Source organism: Odontesthes bonariensis, chromosome 4 (genome assembly GCF_027942865.1).
Source record: "Odontesthes bonariensis isolate fOdoBon6 chromosome 4, fOdoBon6.hap1, whole genome shotgun sequence".
NCBI lineage: Eukaryota > Metazoa > Chordata > Actinopteri > Atheriniformes > Atherinopsidae > Odontesthes > Odontesthes bonariensis.
Window position 1 is genome coordinate 2389847 of NC_134509.1, and position 24696 is coordinate 2414542.

A 24696-nucleotide genomic window follows, 5' to 3' on the forward strand; every position below is an offset into this window, starting at 1 on the left:
TTGAACACTACCTCACGTGTAATTGAATTCCAATAAAGTTTGAGAAAGAACATGCTCCTTGAGTGACTTTGTCTTTGACAGTAATGGTTTTATGATTGTTGTCTTCGGCCACATGTGGAACTAATCAGTTTTCAAATTAAGCTTGCAATTCATATAGTGGCATCTACCTTTTTGGGTGTGTTTTTTTTTTTAAATTTAAAAAATATATATATTTAAAGGTTACTTTATACTTTAAGTAAGTTTTGGAGCACATACTTTTTCACTTTTACATGAGTAAAGAGGTCAAGTTGATACTTCAACTTTTACCAGAGTGTTTTTAAACTGCAGTATCTATACTTCTACTTAAGTAACAAATGTGTGTACTTTTGACACCACTGCTTTTTATACAGTTATTTTAATGAAAGGTTTAATTGTCCTTCCTTTCAAGAAAAAAAAAAAAATCAAAATCACTCAACACAGTAGAACCAGAGGGTGAAAATATCAACTGTTGGCGTCACCGTTAGTGAGCAATAGTTTTTATTTTCATGGCACTTTTCTTAACACAAATACAAAATACTTGTAAACAAAGATAAAAAATAAAATAAAGGTATGCAAACACAAAGTAGGGACACATAGGAGAGCAAAGATATAAATGTTTAAATGTGACCATTGACATTTTTAAGTGTCGTTCTCGTCCCTTCAGGCAGTCGTGGATCAGATGTATCCAGCTTGCAGGAGCACATTTAGGCTGAAGCTCTGTGTTAAAGGCCAAATATGTACATGCTGGTCCGTGGAGCGAGAGTTTGTGGCAGAAGCTGTGTGAGGTATGAGCTCTCTGAGAGGGAGGCACCGGGCACAAGATGAGTTACACAGTCTGTACCACCACCAGGAGCTTTTGTATCATGGAGTTTTTTTGGAGAGACGGTCTGCATGCAGGCACTTTAAGGCCACACCTCTGCTAACGGATCAATACATTGTTTTTTTTTTTTTTTAGCAGAAAACTAGAACAAAATGATATTTGGCTGAGAATTTCCCTGGAATCTAACTCACAGAGTAACCACAGACACTGCTTTATAATCAGATAAAGCACCGAAATGTACACAAAGATTTTTGTTCTCCTCTTTAGTCATTCTTTGTTCTCACAGTTTAGACTTTAATTACTTCTGTTAGAGAGACTTTGTGCTGAAATCTACCGTAAGCACACATTTTATCAGACAGGCATTGCTTGACAAGTGGTTTGATGATTTGAACAAAACAACTCAGTATATATTTTATTTTCAATAAAAAAAACACAAAACTAATTTCTAATAACTCGGAGTTCATGGCAGCTTTAATATAAAGGGAAAAGTGGTGCAATGCCATCTCACATCGGGGGGGTTTCAGAGGCGTGGTGTCCCGCTGGCTGCTGAAAACTAACACTTCTCCATCTAAACTAAAGATAAAGCAACTCCATGGCTCATTTCTCCACTAAAAGGTGGTCAGAAACACATTTGTGAGCCATCATCTCAAAATGAAAGAGCTGTGTGGACGTGCACTATAAACGGGCCAAAATAAGGCTTCTGATACATTTTAGCTTCTTACACTTCTTCAAATGATAAGAGAAATCTGAGTGGATCCTCGATGCTTCCTGTGATGGAGCACAAACCGCCGGCGGTGGTCCCACTACTCCCCCAGCGGGTGGTATTTACCGATGTGCCTGTTCCTGTCCCCGGTCTGAGTGAACGTCTGTCCGCAGTGCTGGCAGGAGTACGGCCTCTCCCCCGTGTGCGTCCTCATGTGAACGTTCAGCTTGTCTTTGCTGATGAAGCGCTTGCTGCAGCACGTGCACGTGTACGGCTTGTCCCCCGTGTGGTAGCGCTGGTGCATCTTCAGCTCCGTCATGCGGCCGTACGTCCGGCCGCACTCGGGACACTCATAGCTGGGCCGCTCGTCCAGGTGCTGCCGGCCGTGCAGACGCAGGCCGCTGGACGACCTGAAGCTCTTGTCGCACTGCGAGCACTGGAAGGGCTTCTCGCCGGTGTGGATGTGCACGTGCAGCTTGAGGCTGGCGGCGGAGGGGAAGCCGTTGCCGCACACGGAGCAGAGGTGAGGCCTCTCCCCGGTGTGGATGGTCAGGTGCCGGTCCAGCTTGCTCTTGTTCAGGAAGGTCCTGCCGCACACGGGGCAGGTCTGCGGCGGCTCGCCCTCGTGCGAGCTCATGTGCTCGGTCAGCTCCACCAGCGTGCAGAAGGCCGAGTCGCAGCGCGTGCACGAGTAGGGCCGCTCCTTCTTGAACTTCCGGTGTCGGAGGCAGTGGCGCTCCAGCTTCTCCTTCTCCTGGAAGGTCTCGATGCAGCAGCTGCACTGGTACGGCCGCTCGGCCGTGTGCGTGCGCAGGTGATACTTTAAGGCGGTCAGCTGCAGGAAGATGCTGTCGCAGTGCGGGCACCTGGACTCCCGCCGGTCGTGCACCATCATGTGCCTCTTGTAGTGCGACAGCTTGAGGAAGCGCTTGCGGCACAGCGAGCAGTAGTACTGCTCGTTCTGGTGACCCTGCTCGTGCTTCCTCAGGGCGTACTCCACCTTGAACTTCTTCCCGCAGGTGCTGCAGGCGTAGGACTTCTGATGCGCCACCATGTGGGTTTCCATCTCCTCCGCGCTGCCGAAGCTCTCGTTGCATTTGGGACAGGTCCCGCTGTTCTCCTTCACGTGCACCTCCAGGTGCTTGTTGAGGTCTTCGGGGAAGACGAAGTTCTTCTGGCAGTCGGGACAGGTGTAGCACTCGGCCTTCGCCCCCTTACGGTGGGTCATTATGTGCCGCTTCAGGTGATACATTCGGCCGAACACTTTGCCGCAGTCGCTGCAGCTGAGGCTCGGCGTGCTGGCCTCCACCTTCCTGTGCAGCCTGAGGTGCCTCGCCAGCGCCGCCTTCTCTTTGAACTGTTTGTCGCAGGCGAGGCACGTCAGGCCTTCCACGGCGTGGGTCTTCCTGTGCGCCTTCAGGTCCAGCCAGGTGTTGAAGCTCTTCCCACACTTGGAGCAGATGTACTCGCCCAGGCCGTGCTGGTTCCGGACGTGCCGGGTCATGTGGTAGGACTGGCTGAACACCATGGCGCAGACCGGGCAGGCGAACGGCTTCTCCTTGGTGTGCGTCCTCATGTGTCGGGCCAGTTTATTCGGCCCTCTGAAGCGCCGGTCCACGCAGATGGGACAGGCGTGGCTTTTCATTTTGTCCTTGGAGGCGGGCGTCTCCGTCCTGCCGTCTCCGTCTCTCTGAGCTGTAGCTTCGGAGCCGTTCTTCTCCATCAGGATGTGGTCGGACGCTTTATCGTTGCACTCGGCGGCGGCGTGCGGCTCGGCGCGAGCGTCGGTCGCTCCTTCGGTTTTCACCTCGCTCCTCCCGCCGGGCTGAGCGCCTCGGCGCTCCGTCTGAGCGGACCGGTCCTCGCGGTGCGACTCCACATGTTGGGAAAACTCGGGGCCGTTGACAAACTTCTCCTTGCACACCGGGCAGGACAGAAGCTGCGACCTGTGCGTCTTCCTGTGCCTCTGCAGCTCCGCCGAGCCTCCCAGGCTCTCACCGCAGGTGGAGCAGACGTGCTGGCCGGCGCCGTGCTGGTTCTTCATGTGTCGGGTCATGTGGTACGACTGGCTGAAGGTCACGTGGCAGACCGGGCAGCTGAACGGCTTCTCCTTGGTGTGCGACCGCATGTGTCGGGCCAGCTTGTGTGCGTCTCTGAAGCGCCGGTTCACACAGATCAGGCAGCAGGTGCCCGTCTGCTTAGTGGAAGAAAGGACGAAGTCTTCATCGTCTCCATCATCGTCTCCTTCATCGTCTCCATCATCGTCTCCTTCATCGTCTCCTTCATCGTTGCCGTCACTGACGCTGTTGCTGCCTTCCTCCTCCGTCCTCCCTGACGATGAGGATGAGGCTCCATTATGGACGCCGCCCGCTTTCCTCCGAGGCAGACGGCTCTCCTCAGCTTCAGCCTTACCTTCGTCTCCATAGTACATCTCATCGTTGGTGTAGTAGTACTCATCTTGGCGTCGGGAGGATTTAGTTTGGCTTTTGGCCACGCTTGGCTTGGTTCTGCTCCTCTGCTCCCCTCGACGGGGCCGTCCTCTTTTGGCTTTCTTTGGAACGGGGGGCTCCAGATCATCTCCGATGTCCACACTGACCTCATGAACGTCCAACTGAGACTCCAGCTCTTTAGCCACGGCCAACGCTGTGGCCAGGGTCAGGGAGCCCCTCCTCTGCAGCAGCCGGGCTCTGAGCTGGGGGGCGTTGCTTTTCCCCATCAGCTGGTCCAGGATCAGCGCGTCCTTCGAGCCTTCGCAGTCGCACGGCCTCAGCAGCTGCTCCAGCGCCGACACGAACTCCTCCGCAGTCTCTCCGGGCAGCTGAGCTCTCTGGTGGAACTTGAGGCGATGCGCCTGGCAGGCGGGATCCGAGCCGAAGTGAAGCGTCAGCCCTGAAATGGCAGTCGCGTACGTGGCGTCCTTCTGGATCAGAGCGCTGAAGACGCGCTCCCCCTCCGGACCGAGGCAGTTCTGCAGGAGCAGCAACCTGCTGGAGTCCGCCAGCTCCTTCTCACCGAGCGCTTGCATGTAGTTCTCAAAAGCTTTCAGCCATTTCGGCCACAGCATGGTCGGCTCCCCGGGAACGGGTAAGAAAGGAGGAGGCGGGGACAGGATTAAAAGCAGCGGCTCCGGGAGCAACTCTGACAAGTCTTCCTTCATATCCTCCTCATCCAGATCTACAGTCACTTCACCCATCCTGTCTACGAGAATCTCTTCTTTCTCTGAGCTGTGGTGAGAGCCTCTCGGGTCCGTTTCGTGCCCCTCAGGACAATCCTGAAAACTGAAAAACAGACAAACAGAGGAGTCGGAATCAGCACCTAAGGTAAAACAGCAGGTACATTTAGGTGGAACCAGTTCAGTCTTAAAGGAGAATTCCGGCCATTTTACAAACATATCCCATCTGTTGGAGACCCAGGGAAGTTGGCCAAAGGGAAAACCGCGAGAAATGTTCATGCCCGCTGCGCAAAGTTGTCCAATTGCGCTGATTTCCATGAAAGCGGGCTCTATCGGGCAAGCTTTTAACCTTTCCTGAGGCTCTTAACGTGTATCAAAATACTTTTGACCAAATTGGCCGTGGTGTCAGTAGCGATACAATTCAACCCAGCGGCTAACCATACCATTAGCTAGCACAGACATGATACGTTTGGACATGAATAATGGGCGAAGGTGCGCTCCTTCCAGCTGTCATGTGACACGTCATGACATCACGGCGAAAATGGGTGTTGAAACGAGTCAGCTGTTCGATAGGAAACAATAACAAACATGGCAATGTGTAGTTCGGTTCCCGAGGGTCGTTTTTGGTGGACAAAAAGACAATTTTGGAATACTATATATATATATACACACACACTATACTATAGTGTGTATATATATATATATACACACACTATACTATAGTGTATGACTTCAGCGATTAATTTGTGCGCACGCCTGTGGAATACGGAAGCTGAGAGAGGTAGGTGCGCTGTTTTTGAAATCTCAAAATGTATCATGTCTGTGCTAGCTAACGGTATGGTTAGCCGCTGGGTTGAATTGTAGTGCTACTGACACCACGGCCAATTCGGTCAAAAGTATTTTGATACACGTTAAGAGCCTCAGGAAAGGTTAAACGCTTGCCCGATAGAGCCCGTTTTAATGGAAATCAGCGCAATTGGACAACTTTGCGCAGCGGGCATGAAAATTTCTCGCGGTTTTCCCTTTGGCCAACTTCCCTGGGTCTCCAACAGATGGGATATGTTTGTTAAATGCCGGAATTCTCCTTTAAAACACGTTCCTGTAATAAATGCTTCACTTATCAGAGTGCATTTTGTTTTTGTTGCTGTTGTTAGACACGTGTGATTATTTTGGAGGATTTCACTTTAACAAAGAGTTTTAGCTCACGGTATATAGTTCTTGACACGCACCGTGTGGGAAAATAACTTCATTTGGAATTTAAATTAATCATCCCTCAGATCTTCTTTTGACCCTTCGCGTACTTATTCATGACAGGAGTATGACTAATCTTATTTTGTTGTATTTTATTGCTTTCACTGTTCTTTTATTGTTTTTACTTCTTCTTCTCTTTATTTATTACCCGCTGTAAAGCACTTTGGTACACCGTATAAATAAAGTACATTTACATTTACATGGAAATCTGTGAGAAACGGTAAAAGAGAAACCAGTTTATTTGGAAAAAATAAGTAAATTGTACTGCTGTTTGATAGAAAAATAATTGATGCATAGAAGCTACGGTGCATTTTTATAATATATAAACCGGCTGAGCCTTAAGGGACTGGGGCCCTGGTGGGTTATTGAAGTACCTTTAGCAGTAAAACTCAGGTGGTAAAGGTTCTCTGTCGGATCACACGGGAGTTTAAACCTGAAGGGTACACATGAAACTCTCTGTCCCTTCAGGCTGCTGGGCTCCTTCCAGTTGGAGACCCAGACGTTGTTGAATACGTCTACATTAGGCTACAATGAGCTGGTTACTTTTCTTCTTACCTCTTTGGTATTCTACGCCTCATTATTTTTATCCCCCCGCGTACGCCTCATTTTAATGTTTTATTCTGACAGAGAGAGAGACTTCCGCCAAAGGCTCTACCACCTGACTGTGTTCCACCAATCAGACGCAGCCGTGCAGTCTGGTCACGTGACCGTACTCGATCTCAGCGGCGGGACGGGTTAGCTTTAGCATTAGCAGTCGTAGCAAACAAAGAAAGAAACAGATGAAAAATGTCAGAACCAACGGTGGGAAATGAAGACGCAGACGAGGCCTCATACTGAAAGCATGTTTACCTTACAAAGAGTGAGAAACAGCAGCTACATTATGTGTCTTCTGTGGCAACCAAAACAAACGCACATTTCAGCAGAAACTCAACATCTAACTTGAGGAAACATGTAGCGCTAAGTTTCCTAAACTCGTTTTTCCCCCCATGGATAGGTGAATGTTTGTTTTTTAGGTTACATATGGGTTACATATGTTTTAAACATTTCCTAAGTCTCTTTTATTTTTTATTGAAGTTCTTGAATTTACCTGGATTATTTTAATTTAGGCTATTTTGTAATTAATTCATTTTAATTTATTTGATCAATTGGATGAACTCTAATTTGCCTAAAGATGATTATTTAGTATTTTTGTCTGTCTGATTGAATGCTTGTGTTAACAAATAAATCAGACGTTACTCAACAGTTACTCAGTACTTGAGTAGTTTTTTCACCGAGCACTTTTTTACTCTTACTCAAGTAATTATTTGGATGACTACTTTTTACTTTTACTTGAGTCGTATTATTCTGAAGTAACAGTACTTTTACTTGAATACACTTTTTGGCTGCTCTACCCACCTCTTCAACATCTTCATCCAGAAACTTTGCAAGGCCAACGTTGACATTCAACACTGGAGCTGAAGCTTATTTAGGGAGTGATGGCAGGTTGCAGGTGTAGAGAGCATTTCCTGATTTAACTACAAACTACAAATAAACTGTAAGAACCAGACGCGTCCCCGGCACTTTAAAAAAGTAGAGAAAGATGTAACAGACTACTCTGCTTTCCTAAAAACTATAATTTTATATCATGGCATTCTCCTAACCAAAGACTATTTGATCCGCTCTGCTTTCACTCTCCTGAATGCCCCATTGCTGAATAGCAACTATGTTGAATCCGCTCCCACACACTGCGCTGGCGGTCTGTTACAGTGTAACGAGCGATGAAAGACGTCGCTGGTGTTGCAGGTGAAGATTCGTCAGTGTTTATGATGCATATCAGGCGAGATAGCCAATGAATGAAAACTTATTTCACAGAGGGGTTGCTGCTCGTTCAGTCTTGCCCGTCGTTTCATAGCCTGGCGATGTTTGAAAACTTCGTCAGGGCGAGGGCTGTTTGTAGCCAGGCTACGTCTCCTGATGTGCTCTTGCTTGGTCGAAGTTTGTCTGAGATTTGTTGGTGTGTCAAGGGCTGTGCAATAACCGAACTCGTGTCTTGTACTAAAATGCGGATTTTGAAATACGAATAGGGCCTACTCTTAAGTTTGTCCCAACACAGGATGTTTCCGACGGCCTAAACAAGACCGCGCAGATGGCTTTTAACTTTAATATGGGGACAATATCGCGTCAATACGCATCATCGAATGCAATGCCTATTATTTATGGTAATTGTCCCCAGCACTTCTGAAATCAAACTGACGCCCATTGTAAGAACAACAGGAGCTTAATTCGGTCTTGTTCTGTGGATCTAATGCGCGTTGCCTCAGATAGGTTAGTAGCAGGGTGGGTTATAATCAGGGCTCTACATTAACACCCGCCAAATGCGGGTGAAAGTTATTTTTGGTGTGTATTAAAAAAAACTCACTAGCCGGCTTGGCCGATGATAAACGAGGAACTTTACCATCTATTACCACCAATTATTATATACAGTCTATGCGCGGGACGCGCGAGCGCAGTTTCTATGGGAATGCATCCGCCGAGGCTGCCGTACTAGGGGAGCGGGTCACTCTTGGTTTGGAAATACGATAGACACCGGTGTTCAGTCGATTTTTCCTACTTGTCGAGAATTACTACTTTGTGCATGCGCCGAGCCGATTTTCTAAGTTTCGTTTTCACGCCCATAATGTTTTGCTACATGCAAAGTAATAAAACACTTATCGTATTAACAAGCAGTTAGCTTAACATGCACAAATGGGGTGTCATTCACCATTTGATTTTTGTATTTGGGACACTTCTGTCTTTATTTAGGTGACTCTACTCCATCACTAACAATATGTGGCGATGGTTGGGACAGTCGGTCGTGTAGAGAAAAGATATGCCTGCCAAAGGAGGGGAGGAGGATGATATTTTGAATATATTGAATCTGGCATGGTGACAGTTTGCACAAACGCCGGCCACACTTTGTGAGAAAAGGGAAAAATGGAACTGATTTAGATGGATCCGAAGACAGTTCAGAGAGCTCGGACGATGTTTAAGCATTTCACAGTATCCATAATTCCATAATTAGTCTCTGCACATAGTTTTGTGTTTAATTTTGTGCATTATCTGCACTAAAACATGGTTAGAAAGTTGTTAAATATTTCCATTTTTGTAGATTCAGGGTTCACATGAACATAAATCAGTTTTAAAGTTATTTTTTTATGTACAAAAAATGTGACTCTGAATATTATGTGAGGGTTGAGGAGTAATGAAATGTTAGAATAAGTTTTGTACTACATAAGTTTAATTATTGTAATTATTTTAATTGGATATACATTCCCAATTTAACTGTAAAATGAATTTAAAGCTTTAGTTAATAAATTGATCAAATGAATTCGGTGGGTCTCATCTGTCTGTGGCTAGTGGAAATTCTGATTGGCTGGTAACTTCAGAAACTTACTAGCCACATTGGCTGGTGATCAAAAAAGTTAATTTAGAGCCCTGGTTATAAGAGCGTGGGCCCCTCAGATGAAGCGGCTGCGCTGCGCCCCTGTTTGTCGCCACTGGAAACAGACTGGCTGCAGCTCGGCGGTTTGTCCCGGAGGAATGACCCCGGCTTTCCGTCATGTACGCCGTCAAACCGACGCGACATTAACTGCTGCTGCGGCCGAAGGAAGGAGTGTTGAGTGAGGGGTGCAGCAATGATCGAGGAGGAGAAAACTCACCAAACCAAACTGGGTCACAAGTCACGACGTGTGCGGCCAGCCGGCCAGCCAGGCAGCTAGCTAGCGTTAGCCTGGAGGCGGTGCAGTCAGCGGCTGAACACCCGGCTCTCTGCTGCTTTAATCAGTCATGGTTGAGGCTACGACGTGATGCTGAAACGCTTCACTGAAAAGCACAACATTAAGTGAAAAATATATCCCGTCATGCTAACAGTTCTTCTTCCGGACACCGCAGCAGCTCCCGCGATTTGTTTTCATCGCCCCACAGCGACACCTGCCGGCACGGAGCTGCACTACCGCGGCCATTAAAGCATAGCGGAGAGAAGCCATTCCCAGCATCTCATCCCATCACCACGTCACGTGTGATCAGTGGCGATTCTAGAGTCTGTGGGGGCCCCAAGCAAACAAATCCTAGGGGGCCCTACCGACCAGTGTTCGTCACCAAAACATCTGACACCAACGAAAAATGTATGAAATAAAACCTCTTTTTATTCCAAACATGAAAAACATTGTTATTTTTAAAATATACATGTAAAGAATAAATAAATAACTAAAAAAGACTACATTGCCACTTGATATTCGCCCGTTGCTATTTATCTACCGGGTGTAGCTGGCCATCCAATAATAATTGTGTTCATTTAAAGATTCTTTGTGACAAGTAAAGCTGTTCATGATATCGATTTCATAAGTATGGTTTTTATTTTCCACTAGCCCTGAATTTCCGGCGAACGTTGCCAACAATCGCAAACACTCTGAGGGGCCAGTTCTCCACGAACATAGCCTACAGTGGAACTTGACGTGAGTTTGACGAAGTCAACAATGCAATTATGGAATTATAGAACGGCATGTTAACTAGACAATCTTTGACTAAATCATTTCAATTGAACTGTTCAAAGAAAACATGTTCACCACGAACGTTCGCCACTGTTTGAGACAGTTTATAAAGTAACTAGACAATCTTTGATTGAATGCACCTCAGCTCTCGGGGGGGCCCTAGTGGCTCGGGGCTCCAAGCAGTTGCCTTTTGACAAGGTGCGCCTCTGCGTGTGATGGGATGTAAAGCTCAAAATGATGAGAAAATAATTACAGCAGTAAAAAGTTTAAATCAGATAGATTTATAGTTGTTATTTTACCCTTTACGTCCTAAGATTAAGGTGCTTTCACACAGTAAAAAGAAAAGAAAGATCTATTCTCTTTAACTTTGATGTAACGTTAGTGTTAGCTGTGAGCTAACATACTCAAGTCCTAGGGCCACACTATGTGTTTTCTTTTTACTGTCAGCTCACACAGACCTCAGAGCTGGTTTGCTCTTCACTTTCAGGTCTGATTCTTGTGAATCAGAATCAGAATCAGAATTCGTTTTATTGCCATTGTTAGTGAACAGTGTTCACTAACTAGGAATTTGCTGCGGCGTAAGGTGCAAACATGTAACATAGGATATAATGATGAAAAATAAAGAATAAAAATATATGAATATAAAATGTACAAGGTGTACAACAATACACAGTATCCAATATACAGAGCAACAACAATGCAGCTTCATTAGTGCAATTTTAATGATGGTAAAGTGACTGGGGCAGGTTATGAGGTGATTATGAAGTGTTCATAAGTCCGACTGCAAAGGGGAAAAAACTGTTTTTGTGACGGGAAGTTCTGGTCCGAATGGACCGAAGCCTCCTGCCCGAGGGGAGCGGTGCAAATAGAGAAGGGTCAGCTGTGATCCGACCTGCTCGCCCCATAGTCCTGGAGACGTGCAGCTCATGGATCGATGGGAGGCTGCAGCCGATCAGCTTCTCTGCGGAGCGCACAGCTCGCTGCAGTCTGTCTGTCCCTGGCAGAGGCCCCGGGATACCACACCGTGATGGAGGAGCAGAGGATGGACTCGATGATGGCCGTGTAGACCTGCACCATCAGCTGGGCCGGCAGCTGGGCCGGCAGCTGGGCCGGCAGCTGGGCCGGCAGCTGGGCCGGCAGCTGGGCCGGCAGCTGGGCCGGCAGCTGGGCCGGCAGCTCGGCCTTCCTCAGCTGTCGCAGGAAGTGCATCCTCTGCTGGGCCTTCCTGGTGAGGGAGCTGATGGGCGGCTCCCACTTGATGGTGGTGCCGAGGAACCGGTGACAGTCCGCAGTGGTGATGGGGGTGTCAGTGAGGGCGAGGGGGGGCAGGGGGGCTGTGGATTTCCTAAAGTCAACGACCATCTCCACTGTTTTCTGGGCGTTGAGCTCCAGGTTGTTGCTGCTGCACCAGGTCACCAGCCGGTCCACCTCCCTCCTGTAGGCAGTCTCATCGCCGCCCGAGATGAGTCCGATGAGGGTGGTGTCATCCGCAAACTTAAGAAGCTTAACGGAGTCATGGCTGGAGGTGCAACAGTTAGTGTACAGGGAGAAGAGTAGAGGTGAAAGTACACAGCCCTGTGGAGTGTGTGTCTGCGCTCCGAAATGCACAAACCCTGGAAAAACTATGGAGAAACAAGACACTTGAAGGATGTTTATTCAGCTCTTTGTATGCTAGAAAAACAGAACATAACAAGCACATAACACTGTGTTTCTTTGCTTCTTTCTGTGCTGCTGGGATGGCTTCTGCTGGTAACTCTGGCAGTCTTTTTTTTTACATCTGTTATGATGCATAACCACGAGATGGGAAAGTTGGAGCAACTAAGTGAGCTTTCAAAGTCCAACACAGAAATACAGATAACTATAACAGAGCAAAAGTAAATTTAGCTAATAGTAGGACTGGTATAACTATAACAGAGCAAAAGTAAATTTAGCTAACAGTAGGATTGGTATAACTATAACAGAGCAAAAGTAAATTTAGCTAATAGTAGGACTGGTATAACTATAACAGAGCAAAAGTAAAGTTAGCTAACAGTAGGACTGGTATAACTATAACAGAGCAAAAGTAAAGTTAGCTAACAGTAGGATTGGTATAACCACAGTCCACAGCCATTATAACGAACAGCCTTGCCACTCTCTATTAAGCCCCATTGTACCGGCTTTTTGGCTGCAGTTCCACCAGAATTCCACTGGGGGCATCGGTGGAGACCAGAATGAATGGGGCCCGATGGAGCTAGATGCTACAAATGGTCAGTTTCACCTAAGTCTCCTCAAGAGCGCTCAGATTTGAATGTAGTTTCTGAGAGCTCAACATGGGTTTCAAGTCAAAAATCTACTGAACGAGTACATATATCCCTTTGATTTCTAACAGGTTGGCTTCTTGTTGTCCACCACGCGCTAGCATTGTGCTAATGACAGCGCTCGACCAGAATTACGACCAGAGGCACCGCTTGACGGCTGGCTCCATACCAAGCGACAACAGAATTAAGATGGACTTTTTCCGCTTATGTTACCACAGCCTAAGAATCTGTGATGTTACCACACATTCTCTCTTACTACAGCTCTTCCTTGAAAACGCTGCTGCCTTTGAGACCAACAACAAGCAGGATTGTTGCCGTAAAGCGGCATCTCCGGTCGTAAGCTATGTATGACGTCATATACACTTCAAATCCTTTTTTTAAGCAAATGAGTGGCTCTAAAAATCTAAAACTCAGTCATGGGTATTTTCTAAACATCCTCTTTCGAAAACAACATTCGAATTACTAGAGAAAAAATTATATCTTGAGATAAGGGCACGAAAGGGCGTATAGCTCCATAGGACTCCATTCATTCTGGTCTCCAAAATTGAGCGCCCCACGTGGAAAAAGGGTGGAACTGCAACCAAAATCGCCTCGTTGGAAACCGGAAATGCACCGTGAGTGGCGTATCTGTACTATTATAGAATCTGTGGTATAACTATAACAGAGCTAAAGTAAATTTAGCTAACAGTAAGATTGGTATAACTATAACATAGCAAAAGTAAATTTAGCTAATAGCAGGATTGGTATAACTATAACAGAGCAAAAGTAAATTTAGCTAACAGTAGGATTGGTATAACTATTACTCATCAGTCCCAGACCCAAGATTAGTTTGAGCTCTTTTGAATCTCTGATTCTCAGTTTTTCCCACGCAAAGTGGAAATCCCAGAAACCTCTTGTGTTTGTTGTTGTGTATCGTCCACCTGGCCCTTATTCTGAGTTTCTGTCTGAATTCTCAGAGTTTTTATCCCAGTTAGTGCTGAGTACAGATAAAGTCATTGTAGTGGGTGACTTTAATATTCATGTAGATGTTGAAAATGACTGCCTGAATATGAACTTTAATTCTATATTAGACTCTATTGGATTTTCTCAGAGTGTTCACGGACCGACTCACTGCCTTAATCACACCCTTGATCTTGTTCTGACTTATGGCATTGAGAGTGAACAGTTAACAGTGTTCCCTCATAACCCTGTCTTATCTGACCATTTTCTGATAACCTTTGAGTTTACATTACTTGACTATACAGTTTCTGAGAAGAAATTTACATATAGAAGGTGTCTATCAGAGGATGCTGTAACCAGATTTAAAGAATTAATTCCATCATCCTTTTCTTCACTGCCATGTGCAGATATGACAGAGGACGACTACATAAACTTTACTCCAGCAGCATTTGACTCTCTTGTTGACAGCACTATAGTTTCAATGCGTACAGCACTGGACAATGTTGCCCCTCTGAAAAGGAAGGTAATCAGTCAGAAGAGGTTGGCTCCTTGGTATAATTCACAGCTGCGTGCTTTAAAGCAGACTGCAAGAAAGCTGGAGAGACAGTGGCGTTCCTCTAATTTAGAAGAGTCTCAGTTAGTCTGGAAAGATAGTTTAACAATGTATAAGAAAGCCCTTCGTAAAGCTAGAACTGCTTATTATTCATCATTGATAGAAGAGAATAAGAATAATCCCAGGTTTCTTTTCAGCACTGTAGCCAGTCTGACTAAGAGTCCGAGCTCTGCTGAGCCAGTTATTCCTTTAACTCTCAGCAGTGATGATTTCATGAGCTTCTTTATTAATAAAATTGTTTCTATCAGAGAGAAGATTGATGGAGTCCTTCCCACTATTATCAGTGATGTATCATCAAGTACAGCAGCTTTAGAAGTATCTTTAGAACCTGATTTGTATTTAGACGGCTTCTGCCCAGTTGATCTCTCTGAACTAACAACAGCAATAGTCTCTTCTAAACCATCAACTTGTGTTTTAGACCCAATCCCAACCAGACTGTTCAAGGAGGTTTTCCCATTAATTGACACTTCCATATTGGATTTGATCAATCTGTCTTTGTTGACAGGATATGTACCTCAGACTTTTAAGGTTGCTGTAATTAAACCTTTACTTAAAAAACCTACTCTTGATTCAGAAGTGTTGGCTCATTATAGACCTATATCCAATCTCCCTTTTATGTCTAAAGTTCTTGAAAAAATAGTTGCAGCTCAGCTTTGTGATCATTTACACAGAAATAATTTGTTTGAAGAGTTTCAGTCAGGATTCAGAGTGCATCATAGCACAGAAACTGCACTGCTGAAAGTTACCAATGATCTCCTCTTAGCCTCTGATAGCGGACTTGTGTCTGTGCTTGTCCTGTTGGATCTCAGTGCTGCATTTGATACGGTCGATCACAGTATCTTATTACACAGACTTGAACATGTTATTGGGATTAAAGGAACTGCATTAGGCTGGTTTAAATCATATTTATCTGATAGATTTCAGTTTGTTCTTGTAAACGAAGAATCTTCCTCACACACCAGAGTAAGTCATGGAGTTCCCCAGGGTTCTGTGCTTGGACCGATTCTTTTCACTTTATACATGCTTCCATTAGGTAACATTATTAGACAGCATGGCATAAATTTCCATTGCTATGCTGATGATACTCAGCTGTACTTATCTATAAAACCAGATGAAACCAATAGGTTGGTCAGACTACAAGCATGTCTTAAAGACATAAAGACCTGGATGACTCAGAACTGTCTGCTGCTAAATTCAGACAAAACTGAAGTCGTTATCTTTGGACCTGAGCGTTTCAGGGAGAAATTGTCTAGCTATATAGTTACTCTAGATGGTATTTCCTTGGCTTCTAGTTCTACAGTGAGGAACCTTGGAGTTATTTTTGACCAGAACTTATCATTTGACTCGCATATAAAACAGGTTTCTAGGACTGCCTTCTTTCACCTTCGTAATATTGTTAAAATCAGGAACATCTTGTCTCAGAGTGATGCAGAAAAACTAATTCATGCATTTGTTACTTCAAGATTGGACTACTGTAATTCTTTATTATTGGGCTGTCCTACATATTCTCTGAAAAGCCTTCAGTTGATCCAAAATGCTGCAGCCAGAGTTTTGACGAGAACTAACAGCAGAGATCATATTTCTCCAGTTTTAGCTTCTCTTCATTGGCTCCCTGTTAAATTCAGAATAGAATTTAAGATTCTTCTCCTCACATATAAAGCTCTTAATGACCGAGCTCCATCATATCTTAAAGATCTCATTGTAAGATATTTTCCTAACAGAGCACTTCGTTCCCAAACTGCAGGTCTACTTGAGGTTCCCAGAGTTTCTAAAAGTAGAATGGGAGGCAGAGCCTTCAGTTATCAGGCCCCTCAATTGTGGAATAAGCTGCCAGTAAATGTCCGGGAAGCAGACACCCTTTCCACTTTTAAGACCAGGCTTAAAACTTTCCTTTTTGATAAAGCTTATAGTTAGGGATGGCTCAGGTGATCCTGAAACATCCCATAGTTAAGCTGCTATAGGCCTAGACTGCTGGGGGGCCTCATCTGACACACCTTTCCTCACTTTACTCTCTTTATGTATATGTGATATTATTGTGGTCATTAACTCGTGTTTCCCTGTTCCAACAGATATCCTTTGAATGGTGTTACAGTGCCGCCGTCGCGGTGGCCCCCTGCCCCCCTCCCCCCCCCTTTTTCTGTCTTCTCAAACCCCAGCTGGTGGAGGCGGATGGCCACCCTTCCTGAGTCTGGTTCTGCCAGAGGTTTCTTCCTGTTAAAAGGGAGTCGTTTCTCTCCACAGTCGCCTCAGGCACGCTCAGGCCGGGAGATTGGACCGAAAAACAAAAAGTTTTCAGTGCAATCTGTTGGTTTTCTTAGCTAGGAAATTGTTTTTGAATTGGCTCTATATGAACGAATTGGATTATTTTATGAATTATGATTATTATTAATTAATTGAATTCCAATTGGCTTGAATTGGACTTACTATCTAAGTGCCTTGAGATGACATTTGTTGTATTTGGCGCTATATAAATAAAAATGAATTGAATTGAATTGAATTGAACAGAGCAAAAGTAAATTTAGCTAATAGTAAGATTGGTATAACTATAACAGAGCTAAAGTAAATTTAGCTAATAGTAGGATTGGTATAACTATAACAGAGCTAAAGTAAATTTAGCTAACAGTAGGATTGGTATAACTATAACAGAGCAAAAGTAAATTTAGCTAATAGTAGGATTGGTATAACTATAACAGGTAATTTGAGTAAATTAACAAAAGCTAACAAACATGGATAAACTTTCCTCTAAGAGGAGGCATTTAAAAATATAGCTAATAACAGAACGGTTGATATAATGAATGATAACAAATCTTTAAAAGACTTTCATCGGAGAGGAAATATTAAGGTTGATACAGTGGTAATAGGTCTTAATAGACCATTTGAATATGACTAAGTTTTCCTGCTAGTGAAGCATTAATAAGATAAGGGTAGAATGACAGAAGAAATACCACATTAGGGGAGAGGAGGAGAAAAAAACCTCAGCACAGGCAGAGTGAAACAAAGACGGAGTAGCAAGGGGAGGTGGAGGTGGTGTCAGATGCGGATATGTTTTTGTGTGGATACGTGTGTGTAAGTAAGTCCGTGAAAGCACTGTCTCAGAGGCCATTGTCTTTGATAACAGGATGGAAAGCTTATCAACCAGCCTGTACAGTTCAGAGCAGGTCCACAGATGTCCTCAGGGAAGGGAGGGCAGAGGGAGCAGAGCATCTTCTTTACGTAATAACCAGGAGAAAATGAAGGACAGCCGTCCGAGGTCGAAGAGGGGAGCCAGAACTCAGATAACAGTTGTTTTGGGTCAGGCCGACATTTATTTTCTGTCTGCCTTGAGAGTTTTGCTGGTTTCTCAATAGCGAATCCAAACAGCCGAATTCATGGACTCTCTGCCAGATCCGAGTAAAACAACTTCCTCCAGGATTTATTCCGTTTCGTTCCAGAGTCCTGGGGTCCGTTTCACAAAGAAGGTTCAACAAACTCTGAGTCTGTTCCTGAACTCTGAGTTGATCTACTCTGAGATAGAAAACTCTGAGTTTTCGGTTCCAGAAACGCTGATTTGAGTGAGTTTAATCAACTCTGAGTAGGTTCACCTTGAGTTTAGCGCGTGCACCACAACTTTAAAAAGCCAGCATCAATGGAGCCCCGATTCGACGAGTCACCTTGGCAACGGGGAAGAGGAGGGGCTACGTTTTTCACCAACCTGGAATTGGAAATCTTAATGCGCTCATACGGCGAGTTTCAACACGTTTTTGGAAATAAGTGCAACACAAAAGTGTAAGTTTAAATGTAGTCCTTTGCAATCACAATAATATTACAGGGAAACTGCTTGAATGGTAGCCCATTCATTTATTTCATTTAGGTGCAATCCTGCGGGGAGAAGCGCACTGCAGCAGTTTAAGATGAAATATAAAAACATTGTTCAAACAGGTGAGACCTCGGCATGGAGGTTCCTCATTTTGATCATGTTTTACACTGTAAAATAAATATTAAGTGGCTATTTGACTGTGCAGTTATTTTATTCCCAACATAATGCTGTTTTCACACACATAAACTATGTCTTCTCATATATATCATCCATCCATCCATTATCTATACCGCTGAATCCGTCAGTCGGGTCGCGGGGGGGCTGGAGCCTATCCCAGCGGTCAATGGGCAAGAGGCGGGGTACACCCTGGACAGGCCGCCAGTCCATCACAGGGCCACACAGAGACAAACGAGACAAACAACCATACACACTCACAGTCACTCCGAAGGACAATTTAGAGTCATCATCTATATCATATTCTGTTAAATACTTAAGCCTATTTAAACTAACACAGACTTCTACTGAGCCAACAGAAAGAAGGCAGATGCAGTAAATCGGGTGGTGCCCAGCACCGCCACCTCTAACGGGAGGCCAGTGGCTGAGGGAATCCACCCCCAAGACACGAGTGCCTTTATAAAATATAATAGGCCTATATATGTCTTTTTTAAGCCTATTCATATAAATATTTATTTGTCTTTTATGTCTTTTTTTCTTTTGTCCCAACACATTCTGATGGTGCCGCTCAAAAAGATAATTGTCTGGAAATGCAAAAACCTATGCGCGGTCTGATAACCATCTCCGATGAATATTTATTTCTCTGCGCAGTAATGCTGCTCCTTCATCCACGGGATCGTTGTCAAAAGGACATGTTGGTGTAAAAAGTCGCCTCCTGCTGTGCCTGATGGACTTCTAGAAGTAGAAGAACTCGCTCTGCTGAGTGAATGAATGAGGAAATCAGATGGCGTGTGTGGCTGAAAGAGGGCGGAGACAGAGAGAAACTCCAGGTTCACTGAGTAAAACCTGGTCCCGACCAGGTTAGGTTCAGAGAGTCTGTTACTACGGTAACTGACCGAGAGGTTAAGTTACCTCTCTTTGTGAAACAGGCTAGAGTTACCCCTCTTTCTCGGGGTTGAGTTACCTCCCTTTGTGAAACGGAAAACTCAGGGTTTCCCTCATTTCAGGGTTAATCAACTCAGAGTTTTCACTAAACCTGCTACGTGAAACGGACCTCTGGAATCGCATTTAGAGATTATAACGAATCTGAAAATTACTTAAAATTCCCTCAAAATGTAAAGAAGTTCATTTCAAAAATATAAACAACATCTATCCCTCATATGAATTTTTAAAAAGAAGATTTAAATTTGTTGTAGAAAACTGTTAGAATTGCAAAACAACTCTGGAAACAACAGAACAACATATTTTATGAACGTGAGACTGTCCAAAATTTGTGGGAATCTGTCCATGACTTATAATCGTCCAGTTCCATAAACACGGATTTCTCGTCTTTTCCTAAAACATCCAAGTAGGTGTAATCCTCAAAGATAAAAAAAAACCTCATCATCATTACTAAATATTGTATTCACAAGTGTCGATATGCCAAATCTCCACCTGAAAAATGATATATTCTTGTTACAAAAATGTCTGAAACATATAAATAATCCCCATGCAGATAAATTATACTCATAGCAAATCTTAACCTGTACTAACCCCCCTGTAACTGTTTAGAATGGACTTCCCTTTTCTTTTCTCCTTGTTTTTTTATTATTTATTTCCCCTTTTTTTTTATCTTGTGCATCTAAGATCTTTCAATGTTTATTTTTCTATAAGAGATAGCCCACATTACAATAATTTATTTTCTTTCAGTTTGTACTATATGAGGAGGTGAAGTTAAAAAAACACAAACTGTTTACTTTTGAGTCATTGTTCTGTCAATGTGACATGTTTAAATAAAAAAGCAGGCGGAGTGACCGTGTGAGCTTCTGTCCGTGTAAAGCACCCCAACACCTTCCTCTCTGATGGAACTTTCTATGTCAGCTGCTTTATTTTTCATTTTCTTATCCATCCATAACGATAGCGTATCTTTCATAGTATTTTTTACCACAGCAATATTATTTCCCTTCTGGGATTAATAAAGTATTATTGAATAACACAGATTTGAGCTGACACTCTTTTATTTAATATCTCTGAACGAGCTGGCTTTGTAGAACATAACTAAGAAAAAAAAGTGTAATTTTCTGTTTTTTTCTTTTTACCAGATGAGATGAAGGAATAAATGATGGAATCACTGAGTCGTGAGGATACGATTATGGAAAGCGCTTGTGCTTGGTATAAATCTGAATATGAACTTCTGAGTTAGAGGAGAACAGCGCTTAAAGGGACAGTTCGCCTCTTCTGACATGAAGCTGTGTAACATCCCATATCAGCAACATCATTTCTGAACATCTTCTTACCCCCTGCTGCGTCCTGTGAGCAGAGTTCCAGCCTCGTTTTGGTGTTGATGAAGGTAGTCCGGCTAGTTGGCTGGGGTTTAAAAAATAAAGCGTTTTGCTTCTCAGAACAATATGCGTTCAACAGAGTAATACATTTGCATCACAAAATGGTTCTCCAGGAAAAAGTCCGACCTCACAATCGCTTGGCCCTATTTTCTCTCCCTTCGTATCACTGCCTGCTGCCGACAGCCGACAGCCGCGCCTGTTACGGTGTTTGCTGCTCGGTCTGCACAGTTTACATGGGACGCATTGATATCACAGGAGGCAAAAATAGGGCCAAGCGATTGTGAGCTCTGACTTTTTCATGCAAAATGATTTTGTGATGCAAATGTATTACTCTGTTGAACGCATATTGTTCTGAGAAGCAAAACGCTTTATTTTTTAAACCCCAGCCAACTAGCCGGACTACCTTCATCAACACCAAAACGAGGCTGGAACTCTGCTCACAGGACGCAGCAGGGGGTAAGAAGATGTTCAGAAATGATGTTGCTGATATGGGATGTTACACAGCTTCATGTCAAAAGAGGCGAACTGTCCCTTTAATGAGCTGCTGAAACACGGTCCCAACATCACACCTGCAGGTAGAAGCAATGGAAAGGGTTATGAACCCCCTTCAAGAAGATCATTCAACTTGGCGTGACCAAAGTGTAAGAAGGAAATGGGATTCCCGTCCAGGAAAGCTCACAGTAAACCCTCACTGACCCTGACAGCAGAAAACAAGGTTCCAGTGAGATAAAGAGAAGCAGTCAGACTGGCTGGCAGTGATCATCAGTGAGGAGATGATGCTGGAGCTGCAGTTCGGTGCAGGTCCAACAAGATATGCAAAGATGAGTACCCGAAGAAAACAAGTGCATTTTACAGTGATGGAGGGGGTTGGTGTCATAGAAAGGACCATTAGCTCTACTGGGAAATGCACAGCTGGACAACATTTTTCTCACTGCATCAATCCAGAGCAGATTTGGTGATGCTGAGCTAATTCAGACTTCTCTTCAGCTTCAGATCCAGACCGTTTGTCCAGCAAACAGGTCCAATGACGAGGCTCCGTCCCGCCAAGCCGACCTTTCAGAGCTCTGAGGTCAACAGATCAGTTTCTGCTGGAAGTGCCCAGGTCAGAATACAAACCCTGGGGTGAGCGAGCCTTTTCCCAAAGCTGCCCCCAGGCTCTGGAATAAGCCCCCCGTCCAGCTGCGTCTTATTTCTGACCTGGGCCTCTTCAGATCTGGGCTAAAAACCTACTTATTTAGGATGGCTTTAATACCCAGTAGCATGATGACACTTTTATCTTATTTTATCTTATTTATTTTGTTGTATTTTATTGCTTTCACTGTTCTTTTATTGTTTTTATTTGTTTTTACTTATTCTTCAGAATCAGAATCAGAAAAGGTTTTATTGCCAAGTAATTTTTACATCACGAGGAATTTGGCCTGGTCTGTTTGGTGCCACAAAAACAAAAAATATAATAATAATAAAATAAAGTAATAAAATGTAAAAAATATATGTACAAAGTATTTGTAAGCTGAGGGCAGAAGAGTGCGTTAATTTATCTTAATTTATTAATTTATTTTAATAAATAAATAAATAAATTTAATTTATTATTGGCTGCCAGCCATTTTCAGTGCAGAGCCACCCATACTGCCAAGTGTTTTTCAGTATTTTGACTGATTTTCCAAGACCCACAGAAAAGTGTGTCTTATGACTATGTACACACCGAAATTACCAAAAGAAAGAGTAGACTCTCTTCTTTCATCAGGAAAAAAAAAGTTTGTTTCTACCATTTTCAGTCCTTTAGTAATAGACAGTAGAACATAGGTTGGTTTCACCAAAAACAGCTGTTTGACCCAAAAAACGGAGAAAACACGCTTTTTCTTTTTTTGTGCAAAGTGGCACTGCTGCCACCTAGCGGGTAATGTTGCCAGTATATTCTCTGTTTAGTGTTTACAAGCCTAAGATTTAGTGACAAACTCCGCTAGATTGTCCCCCAGCCCGCTCCGTTAAAAAACGCAATTGACGTCTATAGACGTCAATGGCACCGAAAGAGTTAAATTATAAAATTTATTATTTAATTTATTTCTCTTTATTTATTACCTGCTGTAAAGCACTTTGGTACACCGTAAGGATTGTCAGTAAAGGGCTGTAGAAATAAAATACATCTACATTAGAAAGTTCGACCGATGAAGAAAAGAAACGTTCTCAAAGAATTCAAGCCGTCAGAAAAAAACCAGAGGAACCGAAACTAAATTATGAGATTTCTTTGTCCACGATTTTCTTTTTTTTACTTCCCGATTCCCAGAGAGGAGGGTTTTCTCTCAAAGAGTGGAATCCATCCCAAGGAATGACGAGCCAACAGGTTGTCATGTTACTGAGAATGAAAGTTGTTTCTGGGGAGTGGAAGCACCTGGCAGAGGTGCAGCTTAGCCATTAAGACGCCAACAGAATAAAAAAAGTCTAAAGATGTAAAATTAATGAAGTGAAATGAGTTTTTTATGGGCTTAATCAATGTTTTACGACGCATTTTTCACTTTTTCAGTTCGGGCCTAAGGATTTACACACTGCATCGAGACAAAAAGGGCTCTGCATCTAGAGATGGCTCACTCATTGCACACCGACTCTATGCCCTGCGAAGAGGACAGGTCAGACACATCCGATCAGACAATGGCACAAACCTGGTAGGAGCTAAAAAGGAACTGGAAAAGGCCCTGTCTGAATGGAATCACAGCAAGATTGAAATGGAAACGCTACAGAGAGGAGTACAGTGGAGTTTCAATCCGCCAGCCGCTTCACATCATGGTGGAGTGTGGGAGCGTCTCATCCGCATGGTACGGCAGGTTCTTTATTCCATCCTAAAAGAACAACATCTTGATGATGAAGGTCTACAAACATTGCTGTGTGAAGTAGAAGCCATCTTGAACAGCCGCCCCATCACCACTGTGACAGAGGATGAAAGAGACCTGGAAGCGCTGACTCCGAACCACATCCTCCTCCTGAAAGCTCATCCTGCATACCCACCAGGACTGTTCCAGAAAACCCACTTGTACATTAGAAGACATTGGAAGCAGGTTCAGTACCTAGCAGACCTGTTTTGGAAAAGATGGACACATGAGTATTTACCCTTACTGCAGGAAAGACAAAAGTGGCACATAGAGAAAAGAGGATTCCAGAGAGGTGACGTCGTGGATCCTGGCCACTTGGAAGAATTCAAAAGGTCCATCCTGACTCAAAGGGCCTCGTGAGAGCCGTGACCCTGAAGACCAAGTCTGGAGTTTTGACCAGACCAGTGACGAAGCTGTGCCTCCTCCTTGAGGCAGCAGAGGGCGCTGATTGAAGACTGGTCCTCTTAGCCGTATGCTGAATGAATAAGATAAGTGTACATTTAGCAGCACTCATCTACTTTGTTTAATGTATACGTAGATGTAAAATATTTAAGTAAACATGGCTCTATATACAGTATTTCTGTTGGTAATTGATGTAGACACACAATTAGGGGCCGGTGTGTAAGAGCCATTCTTTTGATTTATTGTTTTCATATCAGAGCTCCTGAAAATGTTTATGTTAAGATTTAGAAGATTTAGATTAAGATTTTATATTTGAATTTGGACCAAACTTTGTGTTTCAAGCTGGACACTAATTGCACCTTGTCAGTGTGGTGTCATAATTATTCCCTGTAGGTGGCGGCTAGACTGCTACTTAAGATGGTGCGGTGACGCGGCGCAGACGCTGCAGGGGTGCAAGGCCAAACAGTCATCGACCGTCAACGTGGACGAGCCCGTGCGCGCGACTGTGCCAGCCTGAACGCGGCCTGTTGCATCAAGCCAAGCCGACCCCCATTGCATTGAACTGAACTCTGCTTTTTGTTTGTTACATTTACAAGTTTATGTTACCCTTTTTGTTTATTAAACCAACCACTCATCAGCAAGGAGAAACAATACTGTATCCTCGTCCTTTCACGCGTCAAGTCTCATGCATTCTCTACAGTCAAGGAAGTGAACAAAATGGCAAAAGTTTAAAGAATAATGGAACCAAAGGAAACTCAACCTGTTTTAATCACTACATTCCTCTCTGATGTAACTTTCTATGTCAGCTGCTTTATTTT

General features: G+C 44.0%; 1 protein-coding gene and 1 long non-coding RNA gene across 2 annotated transcripts; one reads left to right on the forward strand and one right to left on the reverse strand.

The window, feature by feature from the left end:
• Nucleotides 1–461: 461 nt before the first annotated feature.
• LOC142378217 (uncharacterized) lies at nt 462–9889 on the reverse strand. Its single transcript, XM_075462486.1, has 2 exons — nt 9642–9889; nt 462–4819 (listed from the first exon to the last, which is right to left on the reverse strand). The coding sequence occupies exon 2, from the start codon at nt 4732–4734 to the stop codon at nt 1642–1644; it is 3093 nt and encodes a 1030-aa protein (XP_075318601.1). The 5' UTR covers nt 4735–4819; nt 9642–9889; the 3' UTR covers nt 462–1641.
• LOC142378218 (uncharacterized) lies at nt 9481–23453 on the forward strand. The gene is made up of 3 exons (XR_012769596.1): nt 9481–10106; nt 10350–10436; nt 23134–23453. It is a non-coding gene; the product is annotated as an uncharacterized LOC142378218 (long non-coding RNA).
• The last annotated feature ends 1243 nt before the right edge of the window (nt 23454–24696 follow it).

Coding starts and splice junctions, on each gene's coding strand:
- LOC142378217 (XM_075462486.1), bottom strand. CDS start 4,734: ATGGGTGAAGTGACTGTAGATCTGGATGAGGAGGATATGAAGGAAGAC.